The 19831-nt window shown below is 40.0% G+C and overlaps 1 protein-coding gene across 1 annotated transcript in view; it reads right to left on the reverse strand.

Moving 5' to 3' along the window:
* Window positions 1-19831, reverse strand: part of NOTCH2 (notch receptor 2) — a 178562-nt gene that overhangs the window by 39588 nt on the left and 119143 nt on the right. The window contains exons 9-15 of the mRNA XM_068540605.1: window positions 19456-19569; window positions 18532-18645; window positions 16612-16845; window positions 12464-12574; window positions 5833-6025; window positions 3997-4142; window positions 2304-2417 (exon numbers count right to left, since the gene is read on the reverse strand). Of these exons, the coding sequence (XP_068396706.1) occupies window positions 2304-2417; window positions 3997-4142; window positions 5833-6025; window positions 12464-12574; window positions 16612-16845; window positions 18532-18645; window positions 19456-19569 (1026 nt within the window). The remainder of the gene's footprint in view (window positions 1-2303; window positions 2418-3996; window positions 4143-5832; window positions 6026-12463; window positions 12575-16611; window positions 16846-18531; window positions 18646-19455; window positions 19570-19831) is intronic.

Consider the following 19831-nt stretch of genomic DNA (forward strand, 5'->3'; position numbering starts at 1 on the left):
TCTGAAGAAAATAAATACACGAATTCAAAAAGATACATGCACCTCAATGTTTAAAGCAGCCTTACTTATAATAGCCAAGATATGGAAGCAACCTAGGTATCCATCAATAGATGAATGGATAAAGAAGATGTGACATGTGATACACACACACACACACACACACACACACACACACACACACACACACACAGAGGAATATTACTCAGCCATAAAAAAGAATTAAATTCTACCATCTGCAACAACATGGATGGACTTAGAGGATATTATGCTTAGTGAAATGAGTCAGACAGAGAAAGACAAATACTGTATGTTATCACTTATATGTGGAATCTAAAAAACAAGACAAACAAATGAATATAACAAAATCGAAACAGACTCACAGATATAGAGAACAAACTAGTTGTTACTAGTGGGGAGAGGGAAGGGGAGTAGGGCAAGATAGGGGTAGGGGATTAAGAGATACATACTACTACGTATAAAATAGATAAGCTACATAGATATAATGTACAGCACAAGGAATATAGCCATTATTTTGCAGTAAATGGAGTATAATCTTTAAACATACTGAATCACTATAGTGTACACCTGAAACAAATATAATGTTGTAAATCAATTATACTTCAACAAAATAAAGTCAAATTACAACTAACTCAATTTAAAATTTTATCCTAAAATTTTGTATTCAGAAAGAAAAAAATATTACCACAAATTTTCATCAATATCCCTAACCAGTTTTTAATGTGTCTGGTCAGAATAATGGCTCACAAGGAAAGGCAACGTTGCCTAGTTCCCTTCATGCTGGCCAAATTCAATGACACTTAGAACACTTAGTGACACTTAGCACTGAAATTTTAATCTGCATAGGTTTCCAGTCTAATATAATTTCTCAAAATTCACAAGTAGTAAATTCTTTTAATAAGATCCTAATACACAGAAAAACCAACAGCCAGCATTTAGTCAAATATTCTTATAGTATCTGAATAGCAAGAAGACAAATATTTTCAAGATGACCTGTGCACCTTAGTCATATTCAGGTAAGTCTATAATGTGCCTGAGCATAGTGACACCTGCTTATATCTCCCTACAGCCATCAATTCTCAGTCTTTATGGTTGTAAGTGAGACCATCTGCTCAGTCATAACAAATGTGATCAGCACTATCCCTGTGAAATGGCATTATTTAGACTGTCTGTCTGGGGATAGCTAGGGATCTCCGATAACTTTGATTTTATCAGTCAGGCTGGCTAAATGCACTTTCCCTGCATGAATGTTTCTTCTTAAGAGGTGGCAAAGATAACAATGTAGTATCAAGTCTTTCAGGTAACAGAGGCATGCTTCTGGCCACTCTGCCACTCCCAACAGCCTAGAGTCACTGGCAACAGCTATAATCAACAGCCTAAGACTCCAGGGGAGCAAGAACTCAGCCATGCTCCTGCCTGCATGCTATGCACTGGAGAACCATGCAAAGTCATTGCCCATGTTTCTGTTTTGTTCCCCACAGATGAAGAAAAAACGAGCCACACAAATACAACCAATCACAAGATGGCAGTAATGAGGCAGGAGACTACAAAGAAACGTCCAAGCACACTCCTAGAATACCACCTGAAACAAGGAACACCTGATATGCAATGAAGTCACACCCATGTCTTCTGTGTGTGTGACCGCCATCCAAGGGGTAGTACCTCTCTGAATAAGATGCAGTGGCAATGAACGGGAGGAGAAGAATGACAAGAGGACAAGTTTTGGATTCAGAGAGACTTAGGGACAAATCCTAGATCTACCACTTATCTATGTGACCTTCAGCAAGTAACCTCTCTTTGCCTCAGCTTCCACATGTATAAAATGGTGATAGGAACTTCTAAATACTTTGTAGAATTATTGTGAGCACTAGATCAAATAATCCAAAGTATGTAACGTGTCCGGCACATAGTAAATGACCAATAAGTGGTAGTTGTTGTGTTAGCAAAACTCAGACTAAGAGCACAGGCCATAGAGACTCTGGGTCCATTCAAATAATGACTAGACCATCAGCTATGTGTCAATTCCAGCCATATATAATTTAAAAAAATTTTCAAACCCTAAAAAATAAAGGCAGCAAATGAGTTTCCCCACCACTTGCAACTAGAGAGGCCACAGTGTTTCCTCAGAGCTGAAGACCCAGTCAGTGAGGGCAGGAAGGGTGACGAGGGAGTGATTCCTCAGGGCGGCGTCACTGCCCCACAGACCCCATCTCTGAGACCCAGAGGTTTGGAATGACAAGGCAAGACCAAGCAACCCTTCTGGCCCTTGCACTTGCAGGACTCACCTGTGTATGGCAGCACACAGTGGCAGGTATAACCACTTATATCATCAAAGCAGGTTCCTTGGTTCAGACATGGATTCGAAGCACATTCATCAATATTCACCAGACAGTTATAGCCTGTAGACAGAAAAGGGGAAACACCAAAGACAGTGAAACTTTGTTACCCTCCTCATTATCTCATTTACTAAGCAATCCTCTCCGTGGTAAACGTTAAACACCTCAGAAATTGCATTAACTTCTTCAGGCCACTGGAACGCCTGTTCATTCATTTCAGTGTCAAGTCCCTGACACAGTCAGTCAGTAAAAAGTGCTTAATCCATCAAAAAATGAATGGAAGAACAGTATATTCTAATAGCTTGAAAGTCTAATGCACCTCCAAACATAACTAATTTCTCCATTATGGACCATGAAGTTCATTAGGGTAAAGACCTACTGCTATATCTAAATAGAAGCTCTTTCTATACAGAGTATCTGGTCAGGGCTTAAAAACAGCCTGTAAGTTATCAAGGGATAAAATAATCGAATACTTAATCAAAGCCTCTGATTTATGCCCACTCTTTCAAATGCACAGTCTCTACCATCGATGTGGTAGGGCTTCCTGAAGTCACAAAGCTGTTTCCCCTGATCCAAGACACGAAATCTACTCCCACTATGAAAAAGAGAAAAGTAAGGAAGCATTCATGGGGACAGGACTGTACCAAATGCCACACGCCTTTGTACCTTCAGTAGGGCCTGACACAGAGCCTTAAAACTGAGGAACTACAGCACTGTACAAAAGAAAATGATGGTCTAGGAGTACAGAGGTCTGGGTTCAAACTGTACTCTGCTACTCAATAGCCGTACAACTTTGGACTTTACATTTTGATTTTTATTTTGTTGATCAGCAAGTCTCAATGAGACAAAGGAATAAAAGCGTTTTTTAATCTATAAGTTTCTTTGCAGATGTAATATATCTGAATGTCAGAAAATTACTGACTAAAATATGGTCTCAGAAAATTTTCAAGTAATCAAATAAAGTGACACTGAAACACACTGATGTATTACAGTAGCCTGGCACAATTTTTGAGAGGTGAAATCAGTGACCATATGGATAGCGAAGTACACATGTGAACGATTTACCCACAGGTTTCTCCCTCTTGAGTACCTAAGAAAAAAGCGATGGGAGAAATACAACAGAGACAACTCAAAACGTGATTTTACACAATACCCACTATTACGCATTTTTCCAGAAGGCCATAGGTGACTATGTATCATCTAAGAATATCTTAATGTGTAAGAGAATTTGTTGGAAAGGTTTTAAATACATGGATTCTTCCATGATATTATTGCTACAATTACAGTAAAACAAAATTTTCATTTTACTACCAATATCTCTTTCGAATTATCATAGAATCAAGCCTACACTGGAGCTTATAATTAGAACACCTGTCCAAAGTTGTACAGGTGGAGTTCTAGCTGCTCACCTTAAGTGGTACTGTTTCAATAACTCACCTCTCTGCTAGTCTGAAGATAGAATCCATGTATAAATCTATTTATGTTTTTATTCCCCAACTGCCCTATAAATATTAAGTACTCAAATTATGTTTGCTATGTGAATGAGTAGGAAAAAAGGGAAAGGAAGAAGTGAGTCAAGCCATATGCACCAACAGAAAGGCAGAGAGAGAAGGGAGATAAAAATATGCACTTCTGCTTTCACCTTTAAAGCCCTTCTTGCAAGTGCACCTGTATCCATTCACCAGATTGTCACAAGTTCCTCCGTTCTGGCATGGATTAGAAAGGCATTCATTTCTGTCCACTTCACAGTTGATGCCAACCCAGCCTGCATCACAGAGGCACTTGTATCTGAAAGAAGACAGAATTATTCACTCCTGGGGGATGAATGTACAATTGAGTCCTAGTTGAAACACACCATTCTGAAAAAATGAAGGACCAAGGAACTCTTGGGTAAGCTAATCTCATTTCTGATCCTCTATGGACCTATACTTGGGTCACCATGTGAATCATGGGGGCCCATCTGGAGTATTCAGTAAACACACCTTCCTGGCCCACAAAGATGCTAGGGAAACTAAGTAAGTATAGTGAGTTTTCGTATGTAAACAGTGGTTGGTACAACAAATCAGGACAATCTGAAAGACACATTAACACAGATAAATCTGCAGTTTCTTTTCTTCTATATAAACTAAAAGTAACGCAAGCCTTAGGATCACTTGTTTCTGGTGTAAAACAGACACCCAGGAAGTAGGGTAGTTATCAGAGACACTAAGCCACTCTGAAGAGCTTCTGGGATGTCTGACTTCTGAGACATGCTTTGTTCTGACCTGAATCCCTGCCCCCAGAAAGCACTGAGGGTACTGAGCAGGAAAAGGAACAAAAATGAAGGTATTTGAAATATATGCACATTGTTCACAATCTGAACATCATTAGCACTTAGAATGTGGTATCAGGAGATAATAGCCTCCTAGTCTGGAGATCCTTTAAAAAAAGTAGATGGGTTGGGATTCTTTGAAGGCTGCTATACTCTGAAACAGGAATACTGAGTTAATTCATCTCGGAAATAACTTGATTTCCTATTTACCTCTAAATACACTCTTCGTTCTTTCACCTGTTGTAAGCATGGCAAACGGTAATGCCCAGAGTCCTGTCCTCTGGCAAGCACAGCAAGAGTACACGACTATCTCATGGAACCTAACATCACACTCTGTGATTCTAGAAAATTACTTACCAACACATTATACAGCTCTCAGGGGCTTACGAACTGTGAACATTTCATCAGGGCCATGTCTAAAGTTAGCTGAGACCAGATCTACTTCAGTGGCACCCACTGGTACCGTGATAGAACAGAGTTGGGCTTTTTTTTTTAAGCAGGAGGTAAAATCAAATAGAACATCCCTCAGAACTCAATCTTGCAATAAGTACTAAAAGTGCAATTGCCAAAGACTCATAAAATTACCCTGGATTCCTCCCATGTGCTGACTACCCACATGAGGAAAGAGACATTCCTCCTTATTTTCCACCTACTCAGTCACAGAAGGTAGAGAAGAAGTGGCGATTTGGAAGTCTATGACGCAGACTACCGAAATCTTCAGCGAAGTCTCAGCTCAAGTCCTGACTGACTCCTACAGGGTATGGCCAATACTAAAACTCAACTGGCTTGACACAAGTCAATAAGAAACTGTTAATACATGACAGCTAGGGTTTCCCTGGTGGCGCAGTGGTTGAGAGCCTGCCTGCCAATGCAGGGGACACGGGTTCGAGCCCTGGTCTGGGAAGATCCCACATGCCGCGGAGCAACTAGGCCCGTGAGCCACACCTACTGAGCCTGCGCGTCTGGAGCCTGTGCTCCGCAACAAGAGAGGCCGCGATAGCGAGAGGCGCGCGCACCGCGATGAAGAGTGGCCCCCGCTTGCCACAACTAGAGAAAGCCCTCGCACAGAAACGAAGACCCAACAAAGCCAAAAATAAATAAATTAATTAATTAAATTTAATTTTTAAAAAAAAGTTAAAAAAAAAAAAATACATGACAGCTACTCACCCACTGAGGCCCCCAGTACAGTTTCCATGGACACAGGGATTGCTCAGGCACTCGTTCACCTGTGAGTAGCAGCTGGGATGATGGGGCCCCTCAGGGCATATACAGCGGAAACCGTTCACATCGTTGATACATGTTGCACCCTTGCGACAGGGATTGGAGGCACACTCATCAATGTCAATGTTACATCTCTGCCCTGTAGAGAAGGGAGACAGTTTTTGTCAAATACAAAATGCTTAGGGAATAGACACAGAACTATGAGATCTATTGTGTTGATACCTTCATCTTCATAGGCTATAAGATGCCTTGGGCACCGCATGTCAAGACTTAAGGAATAAGACATCCAACAGCACTTAGTGCCATGCAAGGAAGGAGCAAAGGGCACCGTGCTTTGATAATAAAGCTAACAAAATGCTGGAACAGTGTTGTAGTGTTTTGACATGCATTTCTTCACTCCATCTTAGAAATGGGGAAACTTTACAAGGATTCAAAGAGAACATCAAATGTTACCAAGGTTGGCCGCTCCTCTTGTTGCTGTTTGGAGTACTCTCAAAGGAGCTTTCCTTATCACTGCTTTCAGCTGGTTTACTGCATTCATTTTTTCAGTTAGTCAATCTCTTACATTTCCATATATGGTAAATCTCAATTAACAGGAATGTTTCGTGAGTAGACTATTAATTTAATGGTTAAATTGGTTAAAAAGAAAAGCCATTTTACTTTCACTTTTAGAGTTGTATTAATCCATCTTCTGCCTCAGGAAGAAGAGTATTCTGAGCATAATTTTATTGTTCTTTGATCATTGAGAAAACCATCCAGGGTCTCTCAATCTAGACCAGTGGTTCTCAAACTTTAATGTGCAAAAAGAGTTGCTAAAAGTACTTGTTTTAAAAGGAGATCCTTAGAGCCCCAAAACCACATTTTAAATAATGTAGGTGATTCAAATACTACATTTTGAGAAACTCTGATGTAGATAATTATTAGTAGTTTATCATCAAATAATAATGTAAATGTTCAGAATATATGAAGTTGAACTGAATATGTTCTTCCTCTAAAACATATCCAAGACTGCACTTTGAAAAGATGTCTGCTATAACCTTCACATCTATTTCTTTAAGTGGAATAAAGTATGCCAGTTACGTAAGAGTTTTGCTTTGTTAAGTTTTGAATAAATGAGATTTAACTATATATTCCAAAATGATATAAAATTTTAAAATAACCCATAATTCTGTAAATGAGTGGCAACAAGCAACTGCTATGAAGGAATTTATAAATTTCTAAGAAGACAATTTTCTCATTTAGATAAAAACAGGCATTTTCATTTAAGAAAGAGCAACCCTGCATTTAGAACAGGAAATTCCAAATGAAATAGATACACACCCCTTTAAAGTATGGGTATTAACATTTTTTCACCCTCCACTGCTCTCTAAACCATTATTGGTGGTTCTTGAGGTAAAAACCCATAATCTGGTAGTAGTTGCTATTTTCCTCTTAAGTGTTTTATTAATAACTTATTTTAAAATACTACTTTCTTAGCTTCAACCTCTGATTTTTTTTTTTGGTGTTTGCCACTGGCACCAAGATAAGAGCCAGAACTCTTCAACTGTAGCACTATCCTCAGCCTGCAATCCAGTGGAGAATGAGAGGAAAAAGCCTTTTCATTTTCTGTCCTTTTTTTGGGAAGAATCTTCTCAGAAGCCACTCCTCTCACATTTCCTTCATTTGCTTTTAAAGCTCTTTGCAGAATCAATTTTCAAGTCATCTTTAGCTGAGAGGGTTAAGTGCCTCTTTGTGCACTCTACTTGGTGGGCCGACAGCTGCTTCACTCGCAAGGTCCCATGCTTAAAGTAGCGTTAGAAACCCCAGCATCAGAAACACCCAGCACAAGGCTATGTGCCTTGTTGGGCTCAGTAACTACGGAATGAGAAATTAACCAATGTTTCTTATCTTGTAGGTAGGTACCCAAAAAATTAGTATTTAAGGGCTTCCCTGGTGGCGCAGTGGTTGAGAATCTGCCTGCCAGTGCAGGGGACACGGGTTCGAGCCCTGGTCCGGGAGGATCCCACATGCCGTGGAGCAACTAGGCCCGTGAGCCACAATTGCTGAGCCTGCGCATCTGGAGCCTGTGCTCCGCAACAAGAGAGGCCGCGATAATGAGAGGCCTGCGCACCGCGATGAAGAGTGGCCCCCACTTGCCGCAAGTAGAGAAAGCCCTCACACAGAAACGAAGACCCAACACAGCCATAAATAAATAAATAAATAAAAATTTAAAAAAAAAAATTAGTATTTAATGAATGAAAGCATGGTATAGTCCAGACTCGAGAGTCTGGTGTTGGATGTCAGAAGTTCCATATGTGATTCTGGTCATTCATTCAGCAACATTTTCTAAGTGTTCCCTCTGTGCTAGACACTGTTTTAGAAAATGCTGGCTAAAAAAGATAATTAGGGAGGTCCCTGCCTTCTGGGAACTCACAGTCCTAGCAGTGTGACTCACTAGCTAAGACCATGGACACATCAAGCTCTATCTTTCAGTTGCCTTAATTGTTAAATGAGGATAATAAAACTTCCCTATCTGCTTTCTTTGTTTTGTTAATTTTTAAATTAAGACATAACTGACATATAACATTGTGTAAGTTTAAGGTATACAATGTGCTAGTTTGATATATTTTATATATTGCAATATGATTACCACCACAGAGTTAGCTAACACCTCTATCACTTCACATAACTATCATTTCTTTTTGGGGTGAAAACAGTTAATATCTACTCTCTTAGCAATTTTGAAGTTTATAATGCAGTACTGTTGACTATAATCACTATGCTATGCATTCTATCTCTAGAGCTTATTTATCTACTAGTTGCAAATTTGTACCCTTAAACAATATCTCCCCAATCCCCTATCCCCGAGTCCAGACCCTGGTAAACAGCATTCTACTCTCTGGTTCTATGAGTTTGGCTTTTTTATATTCTGCATATAAGAGATATCATATAGTACTTGTCTTTCTCTGTCTGACTTATCTCACTTAACATAATGTCCTCAAATTCCATTCATGTTGTCACAAATGTCAGGATTTCCTTCTCTCTCACGGCTGAATAATATCGCATTGCATATACACAACATATCTTCTTTACCCGTTCGTCCATTGATTTACACTTAAGTTGTTTTGCTTTCTTGGCTACTGGGAATAATGTTGCTATGAACATGAGTGTGCAGATACCGCTTTGAAATACTGATTTCAGTTCCTTCAGATATATACTCAAGTGTGGGATTCCTGGATCATATGGTAATTCAATTTTTAATTTTTTGATAACTGCCATATTGTTTTTCCATAATAACTGTACCATTTTACATTTCCATCAACAGTATATAAGAATTCCCTTTTTTCCACATCCTTGCCAACACTTGTTCTCTCTTCTCTTTTTGAGAACAGCCATTCTTTCAGGTGTGAGGTGATTATCTCACTATGGTTTTTTCATTTCCCTGATGATTAGTGATGTTGAGCATCTTTTCAGGTACCTGTTGGCCATCTGTATGTCTTCTTTGGAAACAGAAGGTCCTTTCCCCATTTTTCCCCCTATTCTAAACATTTGTTTTCCTTTATCATTTATACATTTTTTGAATGTTTCTGATGAATGCGGTCTGGGTTCCAGATCATACTCTAAATCTTTTTAAAGGCATGATCTCATTTTCTACCACCTTTGCCACAACTCAGTGCTCCTCACTCTCTTTGTGCTTAGCAGTGTGCCTGTTCAGGATATGCCATTATTCGCTTGACTAAGGGCTGGAGAACCAAAAGCAACTGCATGTTCAACATTTATAAATTTATAATTTATAAACATTTATACACCTTACTCCTGATTAGAAAATACTGTAAGAGATTTAGAGAGAGACAAGACTGTAAACCTCGTATCTATTTTTAAATTGTATTTTGGTGATTTTATATAGTTGTATAATGACATTGTAATGAGGATTAGCTATATTGGTAGCTACTCATGATTAGCCTTTCAAATGCTATTTGAAAATCACTAGGGTTTGGTAGATTGTAAAGCTTTCAGAACCTCACCTGTTTCAGATGATACTGGATTTCAAAATACAAATAATGATTTACAAGTTAAAAATACAATCAGTCTGTGGCTAAATCATGTAGCTCTGAGAATTAGAGTGAACATTGCCAATATCCTCTATCTGGAAATTATTGGGTATTTTCCAATAATATTTTCCAAAACTGGGTATAGCTACTCCTGACTAATGTGTTTTCATTTTTAATTGAGGTATAATTGACATAGAACATTGTATTAGTTTCAGGTGTACAACATAATGATTTGATATTTGCATATATTGAAAAATGATCACCACAATAAGTCTAGTTAACATCTGTCACCATACATAGTTACAGAATTCTTTTTCTTGTTATTTACCCAATTTTTAATTGGATTATTTGCTTCTTTACTATTGAGTTGTATGAGTTCTTTGTATATTTTGGATATTAACCCCTTATCAGATACATTGTTTGCATATATTTTCTCCCACTCTGTAGGTTGCCTTTTCAACTTATTGTTTCCTTTGTTGTGCAGAAGCTCATTAGCTTAATGTAGTCCCATTTGTTTATTTTAGTTTTTGTTACCTGTGCTTTTGGTTTCATATCCAACCTATGGACTTTCATGGACTGTTATAAGAAGTCAGCAAAATAATGGACATCAAAGTGAAACTGAAAAAGTAATTTATAAAACTGGAAAGTATTCTACAGAAGTACCACATGATTTCTTACTTTTCCTATTCAATCATTTAGTATAAAGAGGTCTGCAGAGAACAGAGAATTTAGTCTTAAAAAAAAAAAACCTCTCTTAAATCTGTTCAAGCTGTTATTAAAATTGTAATTAAAAAATAGTAGTATTAAAATAAAACAACGGCAAGACTAAAACAGCTCATATTTACAGGTCATGAGTATATATCACAGTTGCCTCTGATATTTTCAGCAACTGACTTAAAAAAACAAATGGGAAAAACAGCCGTAAAAAACTGTTCCAAGAACAGGGTACCACCCAGTAACCAAAACATTCCATTTCTTGGTTATGCAGTTTCATGCTACACCTTAAGTTTATTTTAGAATATTTTTAGCCTATGTCCTCCCTCTTTGACCTTCCTGATTTGCTAAATGTTAACAAGAGAGAGCATATGATTCACTGACATTTCCAAAAAATTTAAGACCAGTCTAAGGCTTACAAATGTAAAAAGAAACCACAGCAGGCACCTACTTAGGCTGTCCAGTGAGGTGAGAATGAGTATGGACTCTAGAGTAGGACCCCCTGGGGTGGAATGCTGGCCGCAGTGCACTAGTACTGTTACTTAAGCTCTCTTGAGCTCTGGGTTTCTCATCAATACTGCAGAAATAATAATAGCAGTGACAATTCAATGAGGGTAGGCACTTAATTTAATGCCTAGCTCAAAATAAGGCCTTGAAAAATGCATATGTCATTCTATCTAGCAGGAATTTTTGTGTATTCAGTTGGCTGTCACTTAATGTTGGAGTAACATGTTTCAGGACACAGAAGTACGTCTGGCTATACCAGCAGTGCTGGGCACTAGATATAAGAGCTTTCACCACACCTGTCTTCTGAGTTATCTTCCATTGAACAGAGATTACGGTGACCCATGTGGGCCATAAACATTCCTCTCTCATGTCCACAATCACACCAAGCAGTGCAAAGGCTTGTGAAATACAGAGAGAGGTAAGTTTCCGGCAAGCAAGAGGTATCTCTTCACTTGGCTCTGATGGCCTTTTGACATCATAGTTTAAAGAACTCCATGGGAAGTTTCTCACATTGGTTGCAAATGACCACATGGTATTTATTAAATGGTAACATCATTATGTAAGTGCCTGCTTCTATGTGGCACTGTCTAGAAAGAATGGGACAGGCACATTATATGCTCTCTGATGGTGCCATTAACAAACGGATGTGTCAGTAAAAGCCTTGAGTAGAGGCTCAGTAACCTCTAGCACTTTTTGATCAGGAGGGTAAAAGATAAAGGTAATCTTATTAGCAACAAAAGAGGTAAAAGAGAAGATGCATGTGAGTTTGTGTGTGTGCACACATGGTGTGTGTATAAATGTTCTAGCTGCTTATAATTTAAGAAGAATTATAACCAATTGTATTTTAGTCACTTACCTTCTTCCTCCGAGAGAGAAAAAAAACCTCTCTGTGCTAGCCAAGAATAGTTTGATCCTCCCAAGTTTTGGCCTTACCCAACAATCCTCCATAAGAGGAAGTACTCAGAAAAAAGCATTTAGTGTTTTCATAGAATTTTACCTTGGCCTTGCCTTTACAGAAAGTATTCATTACTAAGTGTAGAAAAATAAGGGTGGCTTTGAAAGCTATATAATTCAAGTCTGAAAAGAAATTCTTTTCAGGTAGTTATAAACACATGGCTTAAAAACCCTAACTAATGAAAAGTTTCATGTTACAGTTTAGGGAAGCCCTGTAAGTAGAAAACTGGGCCAGAGAAGCAAGAAACAAACTTCTAATTTTCCAAGAGACAAAGAAATAGGAAATATTTGAAAAGTAATTTTCCTTTAGATGCCCTTTTCCCAAAGTGATGGGGCTGATGGAGGAGTCACCCAACAAAAAGGAGCATTACCTGTGAATCCTGGTGAGCAGACGCAGCTGTAACGATTAACGCCATCCATACAGACTCCGTGGACACAAGGGCTACTTGCACAGTCATCAAAATTGATTTCACAATTAACACCTGCAAAGATGAAAGCAAAGAGAAACCATGCAATATTAGCACAGAAAATACCAATGATCTCTGCTTGTGATGCTAGGTGTTAAGAAATCTAAAGAGTATCCAGCCAACCCTGAATACAGGAAAGTAGCAGTTCTCAAAGTGCAGTCCTCCAGACCCCATCAGGGGCATCATGAGGTCAAAATGATTATATTAACCATACTAAGCCACTATTTGTTGTTTTCACTGTATTGGAATTTGCACTAATGATGCAAAAGCAATGGGGGTAGGACTGCTGGCATCTTAACAGGAATCAAGGCAGTGGCACCAAATTGTACTAGTGGTCTTTTTATTCTTCACCTCCATGTACTCAGTTAAAACAAAACAAAAAGACAGTTTCACTTAAGAATGACTTTGGTGAAGCCGTCAAAATTATTAACTTTATAATTTGATTATACCTTGACCCTTGAGTATACGTCTACTGTTCTGTGTGATGAAATGGAAAATAAACATAAAGTAATTCTGTGGCATGCCAACGTTCAGAGCTGTCTCCAGGAAAAGCAGTTGTGTGATTGAGTACTGAACTGAAACAGCTGCTTTTTTCACAGAATCCCATTTTAATTGAAAGAACAACTGACAGACAAACCGGGACTATTCAGACCTAAGTATGTAGCAAACATTAAGTGAGAGAAATAAACCTGCCATTTCAAGGAAAACAACTGTGACAGTACTGTGCTCCAAAGATAAAATTTAAGCTTTCACATGAAAATTAGAATTTTGGAACTTGTATCTACTACTGTAAGCTTGATACTGACTGTCCCTGTGATGGGCTAAAGTTCAGGATAAAGAGTCTGGTAACTTCCTCCTGGGGTATGCTGCCTTCCTCCTGGTCTGTTCCTCAGATGAATGGTAGAGTTTGGCTCTGTTTAGGAAGGTTTAATTGTAGATATGGGTAACTAAATAGTAGAGATACACCAATCACTATTGTTACCATTATTCTCTAAAACTACTCATGACATTTCATTATTTATTTAACATGAATTTCGTGATGTGTTTGGGTATCATAGTAGAAGAATATCTTGGTAGTTTAAAAAGTCTAAAAATAAAGGCTGATAATTAGGATATAAACTAATAAACGAAACTTCCACAACAAAATGCCCTAGCTTTTATTCACTCACACTTTACCTTAATATTTATTGATAATAATTATTATATTAACAATTTGTTGAGCCATTGTCATGAGCCAAGTACTCTGCCTCCTACGTTCTATAACTTTATTCTCCTCACTCCACTGCCAAATCAAGTTGTGTTACACCCATTTTATCACGAACTTGCACAATTGCATCAGCACAGTTAGGATATGAACCCAGCTCTCTGGATTCTATACACTTCACCACACCATACTGGTCATTCTGTGATTAATGAGGCTATACTGCCTTACTAGCCACAGATGAGGCAAGGCTTCAATATTACTTGATTACAAATGGATACCTTTAGGAGATGTGTCTAGCCCTTGTTTGACAACCCCCGTTTACTCACAATGGACCAAGGCAGGCCCCAAACAGCCATGGCGGTCCAATGTGACTCTGCCCCCAAATCCATGTTTCATTCTAGCAGGAAGAGACACCCAGCTCAAGCTGGGCCAATGAGATTATCTCACTGAGACGTTGCAACATGAACTGGGTGACCTATAGTCTGTATGTGGCCCTTACTTCCTGCTCATCCCCCCAAAGCCTCATTGTTCGATTCTCACTCGGCATCTGTGAGATACTTCTGTGTGCTTTCACAAAATTCTTTCTGCTTGTCTGTTTTGTAGTTGTTGTTTGCTTGTTTGTTGATGATTCTTTTAGCTAGTCAAGGTGGTTTCTGTGACTTGAAACCCAAAAAAACTTACTTAAGATCACAGGTATCAAAGGCATCAAAAGTGATCAAAAGGCATCAAAAGTGATTCTGGGGCTTCCCTGGTGGCGCAGTGGTTGAGAATCTGCCTGCCAATGCAGGGGACACGGGTTCGAGCCCTGGTCTGGGAAGATCCCACATGCCGCAGAGCAACTAGGCCCGTGAGCCACAACTACTGAGCCTGCGCGTCTGGAGCCTGTGCTCCGCAACAAGAGAGGCCGCGGTAGTGAGAGGCCCGCGCACCGCGATGAAGAGTGGCCCCCGCTTGCCACAACTAGAGAAAGCCCTCGCACAGAGATGAAGACCCAACACAGCCAAAAATAAATAAATTAAAAAAAAAAAAATGATTCTGGGTAGTGTATTGCACTTTAAGTACTTAGTGAGTGAGAAACCACAATTATAACCAGCAAATTGTGAAGCATCCCTCTATCCACACACTCATCCAAACCCCAACCTACCAACTCAGACTATATTATGAATGGGTTGTGGATTCTTATTCTAGAACTCGAGAGTCTATTCATAATGATTGATTGAATGAATCCTTTCACCCAGGCTCCTGGTACATGCCAGGTCTTTCTCCACCCATTACAGGCCAAGATCTCTTTATGCTGCCTGCATCTCTTTGCTTTAATTCTCCAAACAGCCACAGGAATGGATTTGGCAGTTTTCTGAGAGAACCAGGGCCTTCCTTCTCTATGCTGCCTGCACACCACTGATATTCACTGCTTGCCTTTCTCACTGACAGCTACTTTCACCTTGACTTCTCTGTCCTCCCCAGGGAACACACCTGACCCAACCCGGCGTAATGATATAGTCCCAGAGAAAACAAAGTGCTTGCCAGCCCACCACTCACCCAGGTGTCCAGTACATTTGTTGTAACGGGAACGACAGCAAAGCCTAAAACAGCCCCACCATTCTAAAGGCATCCATTCAATTGCTTGTAAATCTCTCAAATTTCTTTTCGTACTGCAATTTCTCATGTCGGGGGACCAGCCCGGAAGCAAATTGCTTTTGGAAGGTTTCACAAAGATCTATTCAGCTCTTTTAGTGAGTTATCTAAACGTGGGGAGGGGGAAGGCATTTTCAACTGGGAAGGCATGGGATGTTTCTCGTATGCTTGAGCAACTCAAAAAGGACTTTGTTTTCAAACTTGGCATGTACGAGTTCCTGGATGAAGACCAGGCCTTTGACAAGTTTGAAGAAATGGATTTGGAAATAACAAGATGAAATGAGGGCAGCTAACCTCCTCCCCCACCTCTGCCCCCTACACAGGCCATTTTCCTTAAATGGAGAATGAGTTCTCAATAAATCACTCCTCGTATTGGCAGGTTCCCTTCTAACAAAGGCACACACTAGTTAATCTTCCACTAATACATTTTCCTTTGATCGGAGACACAGAACTTCTCTGTCCATTAACCACAGTTGTGACTATAATTATTCCTTGAATAAATAAAACAGGATCTACTGAAACCTGTGAAATGCTGCTGCCTGAGAAAACAATTCAACATTTCCCCAGCAAGGAGCAGCATACCCTCACGACTAACAAGCAGTCATTCAACTGGAGTCAGGAAACAGCAAGGAACTTGGGATGGGAAATGGCAGCTCTGCATTCTAACTGACAATGGAACGTGTTGCAAAGTCTCTCCTCTCCTTTAGCTTCCCCCCCCCCCCCCCCCCCGCCAAATGGCCAAGGCCCACCAGAGAAAAATATCAGGAGAAAAGTGTCACATGAAAGATACTGGACTCTGAAACAGAGGAAAAACTATTGGAAGAACTGGAGGGAAGGAGGGAGGGAGGGAGGACCAACTTCATTAACCTGATTGAGGTGGAGGTTAAAGAAAAAAAGACAATCAAATCAAGCTACAAAGGCAAGATGGTTTTCAATTTTAAATAATAATTTCAATTTTTTGAAGTGGTGTGCCTCCTTTTAATGAAAAACACATACACAAAATCATCAGCTTTGCAAAGCTATTGTCTCTAATTTCTCTACTGGCTAGAGCCATCTGCCTCTGAGACGTTTCTGGCTGTGGCTTTGGCTGAGCTTCTCAGAATCAAGACTATTTTTTAGGTATCTAAGCATATGCCAAGAAAGTCTGAGACATCTGCATAAATTGTTTCTGAAAAACAGTGAAAACTCCAAAGGAAGTACAGCGTGGGCTTACCTGATGTGCCTGGCTGGCAGTTGCACTGGTAACCATTTACCAGGTCGATGCAGCGACCCTCATTCAAGCAAGGGCTGCTGTAACATTCATCTATCTGGTCGCTGCAGATGGCGCCCATGTACCCTGGATTGCAGATGCAGGTGTAGGAGTCAATCCCATCCTGACACTGGCCATGGTGGCAAGGATCAGGGTCACAGTTGTCGATGTTCTCCTCACACAACACACCAGTGAATCCTTGGAAGAAATTGTACCAAAGATGCTTAAAAACCAAGGCAGACATTGCATACCTGAACATAAATGTAGCCGGCATCCACTTATCCTACACATCCCAAGTCTTAAACAATTCATACTGCAGGCAATGAGCAGTTGGAACTGAGTATTTGCATTGATTTATAAGGCAAGCCTAGAGAGTTTTGCTTAAAATAAAGTTTTTCAAGTCAGATTTGTAGAATTCAAATAGCTTTTTCTAAATAATCAATAATTTCATTGCAGAGACACTTTGCATCTTCATTTCATATTGGACTTCAGTGAGGAATAGCCCTCAATATTTTTCCTTAATATATTTACCTCTATATTCCTTTCCTCCCAAACCCAACTGCATATACAGGTACTATATTAATGGTTTCATGTACCTTATCTTCCCAATTCTGGCCTGAGAGGACAGAGAACTTTTCTCTGTTCCTCTCAACCTCCCAGGGATCTATGCATACACAGTAAGTTTTTAATAAATACTTGTTAAATAAAATGAATGAACAAGTTATGACAGTTAAAAGAAAAGGGACAAATAAAAGTTCCTTTATTCAACATTAAATCCTTTTAAAAGACTCTAGGAGGGCTCTCCTCCCGTTTAAACATGAGTTCAAGGTTTGTAAATTCTCTCCAGTGAAGGTTATTCTCCACAAGCATAATCTGGCCAGAGGAAGACAAAACCTGAAACCTCTCCAACCAGAGATAAACGTTCGTGAAAAGAGAAGAAAAGTAAGTGGATCATCTGACAGGGCCCTCTCTAAGTAGGCCTAATAAGTGGTAATGTTCCAATACTACTGAAATAGTAATTCTCTGGGTTTATTGTTATGATTTAGTTTGCTTTTCTGTGACCACAAAAAAAAAATCATGCACATGATGCTTAAAATCCTTTAAGAATCCATCTTCTAAAATAAGAAAAAATATCTTGAATTATATTCATAACTCCTTTCTTAAACAGTCAGATGAAAAAAGAAATTGGGAATTCACCTTTTCTACTAGTTTCTAGTCCTTTTCTACACAATGATGGTCTGTGCAGAAGCAAATGTGTAATAAGGGACATTTGGCTTATTCAAATACACTCCCAAATTAGAAATGTCGCCACAGATCAGAAATGTAGAATATTTGTAAACATTCTTTTTGACCCTAGTAGCAGAAGTCAGGAAAGAGGACCCAAACTTACCCAGACAGAGCTCCCTCCCCTGTTCAAATACACATCCAACTCTCAAAGCATCAGTCCTCTTTTATGCAGAAAACCTCTGCACTTGCACACCACTGCCCCCAGATTTCTGGGCCTTTGTTCGATCACTTGCCTCAAGAAACACAGAGACAGGTCTCCTGCTGAGAAGCCCCAGTGAAAAATAGCTTTCAACTGGAACTCTTCCCTTTTCCAAAGGAGTAGGTCAAGCCAGCTGGAAACTCACCGTTGCCAAAATCTGCCCCAGAAAGACAGGGGCACCTAATGGAAATGTCCAGGCCAGGCCACGATTGTGGTGAAGGAGGCGGGTGTTGTAGAGGAAACAGTGAGAGCAGCAAGAAAGAGGCTTGGAAGAAGCTCTTTCTAAATCCAGAGCAGCCCATGTTAATGGACTGGCCTGGCAGGGCAGCTGGAAGAGGACGGTCTCCTGTTTTGTTCAGGCAGACCTACCAGGGGAATAAGAAGTGAAAAATTCTTACCTGTGGCGCACTGGCATTCATAACCATTTGGGTGATCTATACACTTTGCCCCATTCAGACATGGGGTACTGGAACAGTCGTCAATATCGATCTGGCAAACTGGCCCAGTGAAACCTGAAAAGGGTACAGCGATGACACAAGTCAAAGGATTATCCTGTGTCTTCCTTACTATAAGAATGATGCCCAAAGAGAACTGGGTTGTTATTGGCAGGGGTTATACCCGTGCGTCAGCAAATGTAGAATTATTCTCCCCAACAGGTAACTAGGATAACTTAGGGTGAGGCTCAGGGCATCAGAGGTACCTGTGTGTCTCTCTACCTTTTTCTTCCCAGCACAGATTTCACTTCTTGTTGAAGTAGGGACTGAATGGTTATAGGCAGAGCCCCCTAACAAGTGAATGTGGCTTCAGAGGAACTGGGACCTCCTCTCTAGAGAAACAAGAGAGGCTATAGACTCTGGCAGAAAATTTAGCATGTCTTCAACAACAGCTTTGGGGAGCAAAAGGAGAGACACAGCTTTCTCTGGAAAGAATTGCCTTGTGCTGTTTCTGTACCCATGGGTGAAATGTCTAAAAATAATCATCTCACAGAAAGGTTTCAAGAATATGACCCACAAGAAAAAAACAAAATCCTGAATAACCTAGAACTAAGGCTTCCGTGAGGTATGAACTTTCCCAAATGTACACACAGACAGAGAGGTCATGGGCCATTCAGAATAGACTTGGACTTCTGGCCACAAAGGATTTGGAAGATACACTAGCTGAAACAAATCCCCCATTTCTGTACACACACACTCCTATCCTGAAGCACTCACTTTAATGACTTCCTCATGTACAGCCCACACACGTTCTCTCCCTCCTCCCTTCCCTGTGGTCAGTCAGCTTTGTGCTTTCAAAGAAAACAGGGGCAGGTGGTGGGCACTTACCAGGCGGACACAGACACTGGAAGCGATTGACTTTATCCACACACTGTCCATTGTTCACGCAAGGGTTGCTCTGACATTCATTTATCTCCAGTTCACAATGCACACCTTTGAAACCTGAACAAAATGGACCACACAAGTGGCTTAGAAAAAGACAAAGGCGTGTTCTAGCCAAGAAAGCACAAAGTTGCAAAGATGACTATATCTTCTATGAGTATGAACATTTCTGCAGAGGGAAAAGAAGACTCTGCTATGATTGGAAACAGTCACTGTGAGCATCAGCCAGACAGGGGAATATTCTGGGATATCCGTGTCTCTGTGGAGAGGGGGAAGAGGTCACCTCCAAAGACCTTGGTAAGACCTAGCATGCCAACAAAGA

This window comes from Eschrichtius robustus, chromosome 3 (genome assembly GCF_028021215.1).
Source record: "Eschrichtius robustus isolate mEscRob2 chromosome 3, mEscRob2.pri, whole genome shotgun sequence".
Classification (NCBI taxonomy): Eukaryota; Metazoa; Chordata; class Mammalia; order Artiodactyla; family Eschrichtiidae; genus Eschrichtius; species Eschrichtius robustus.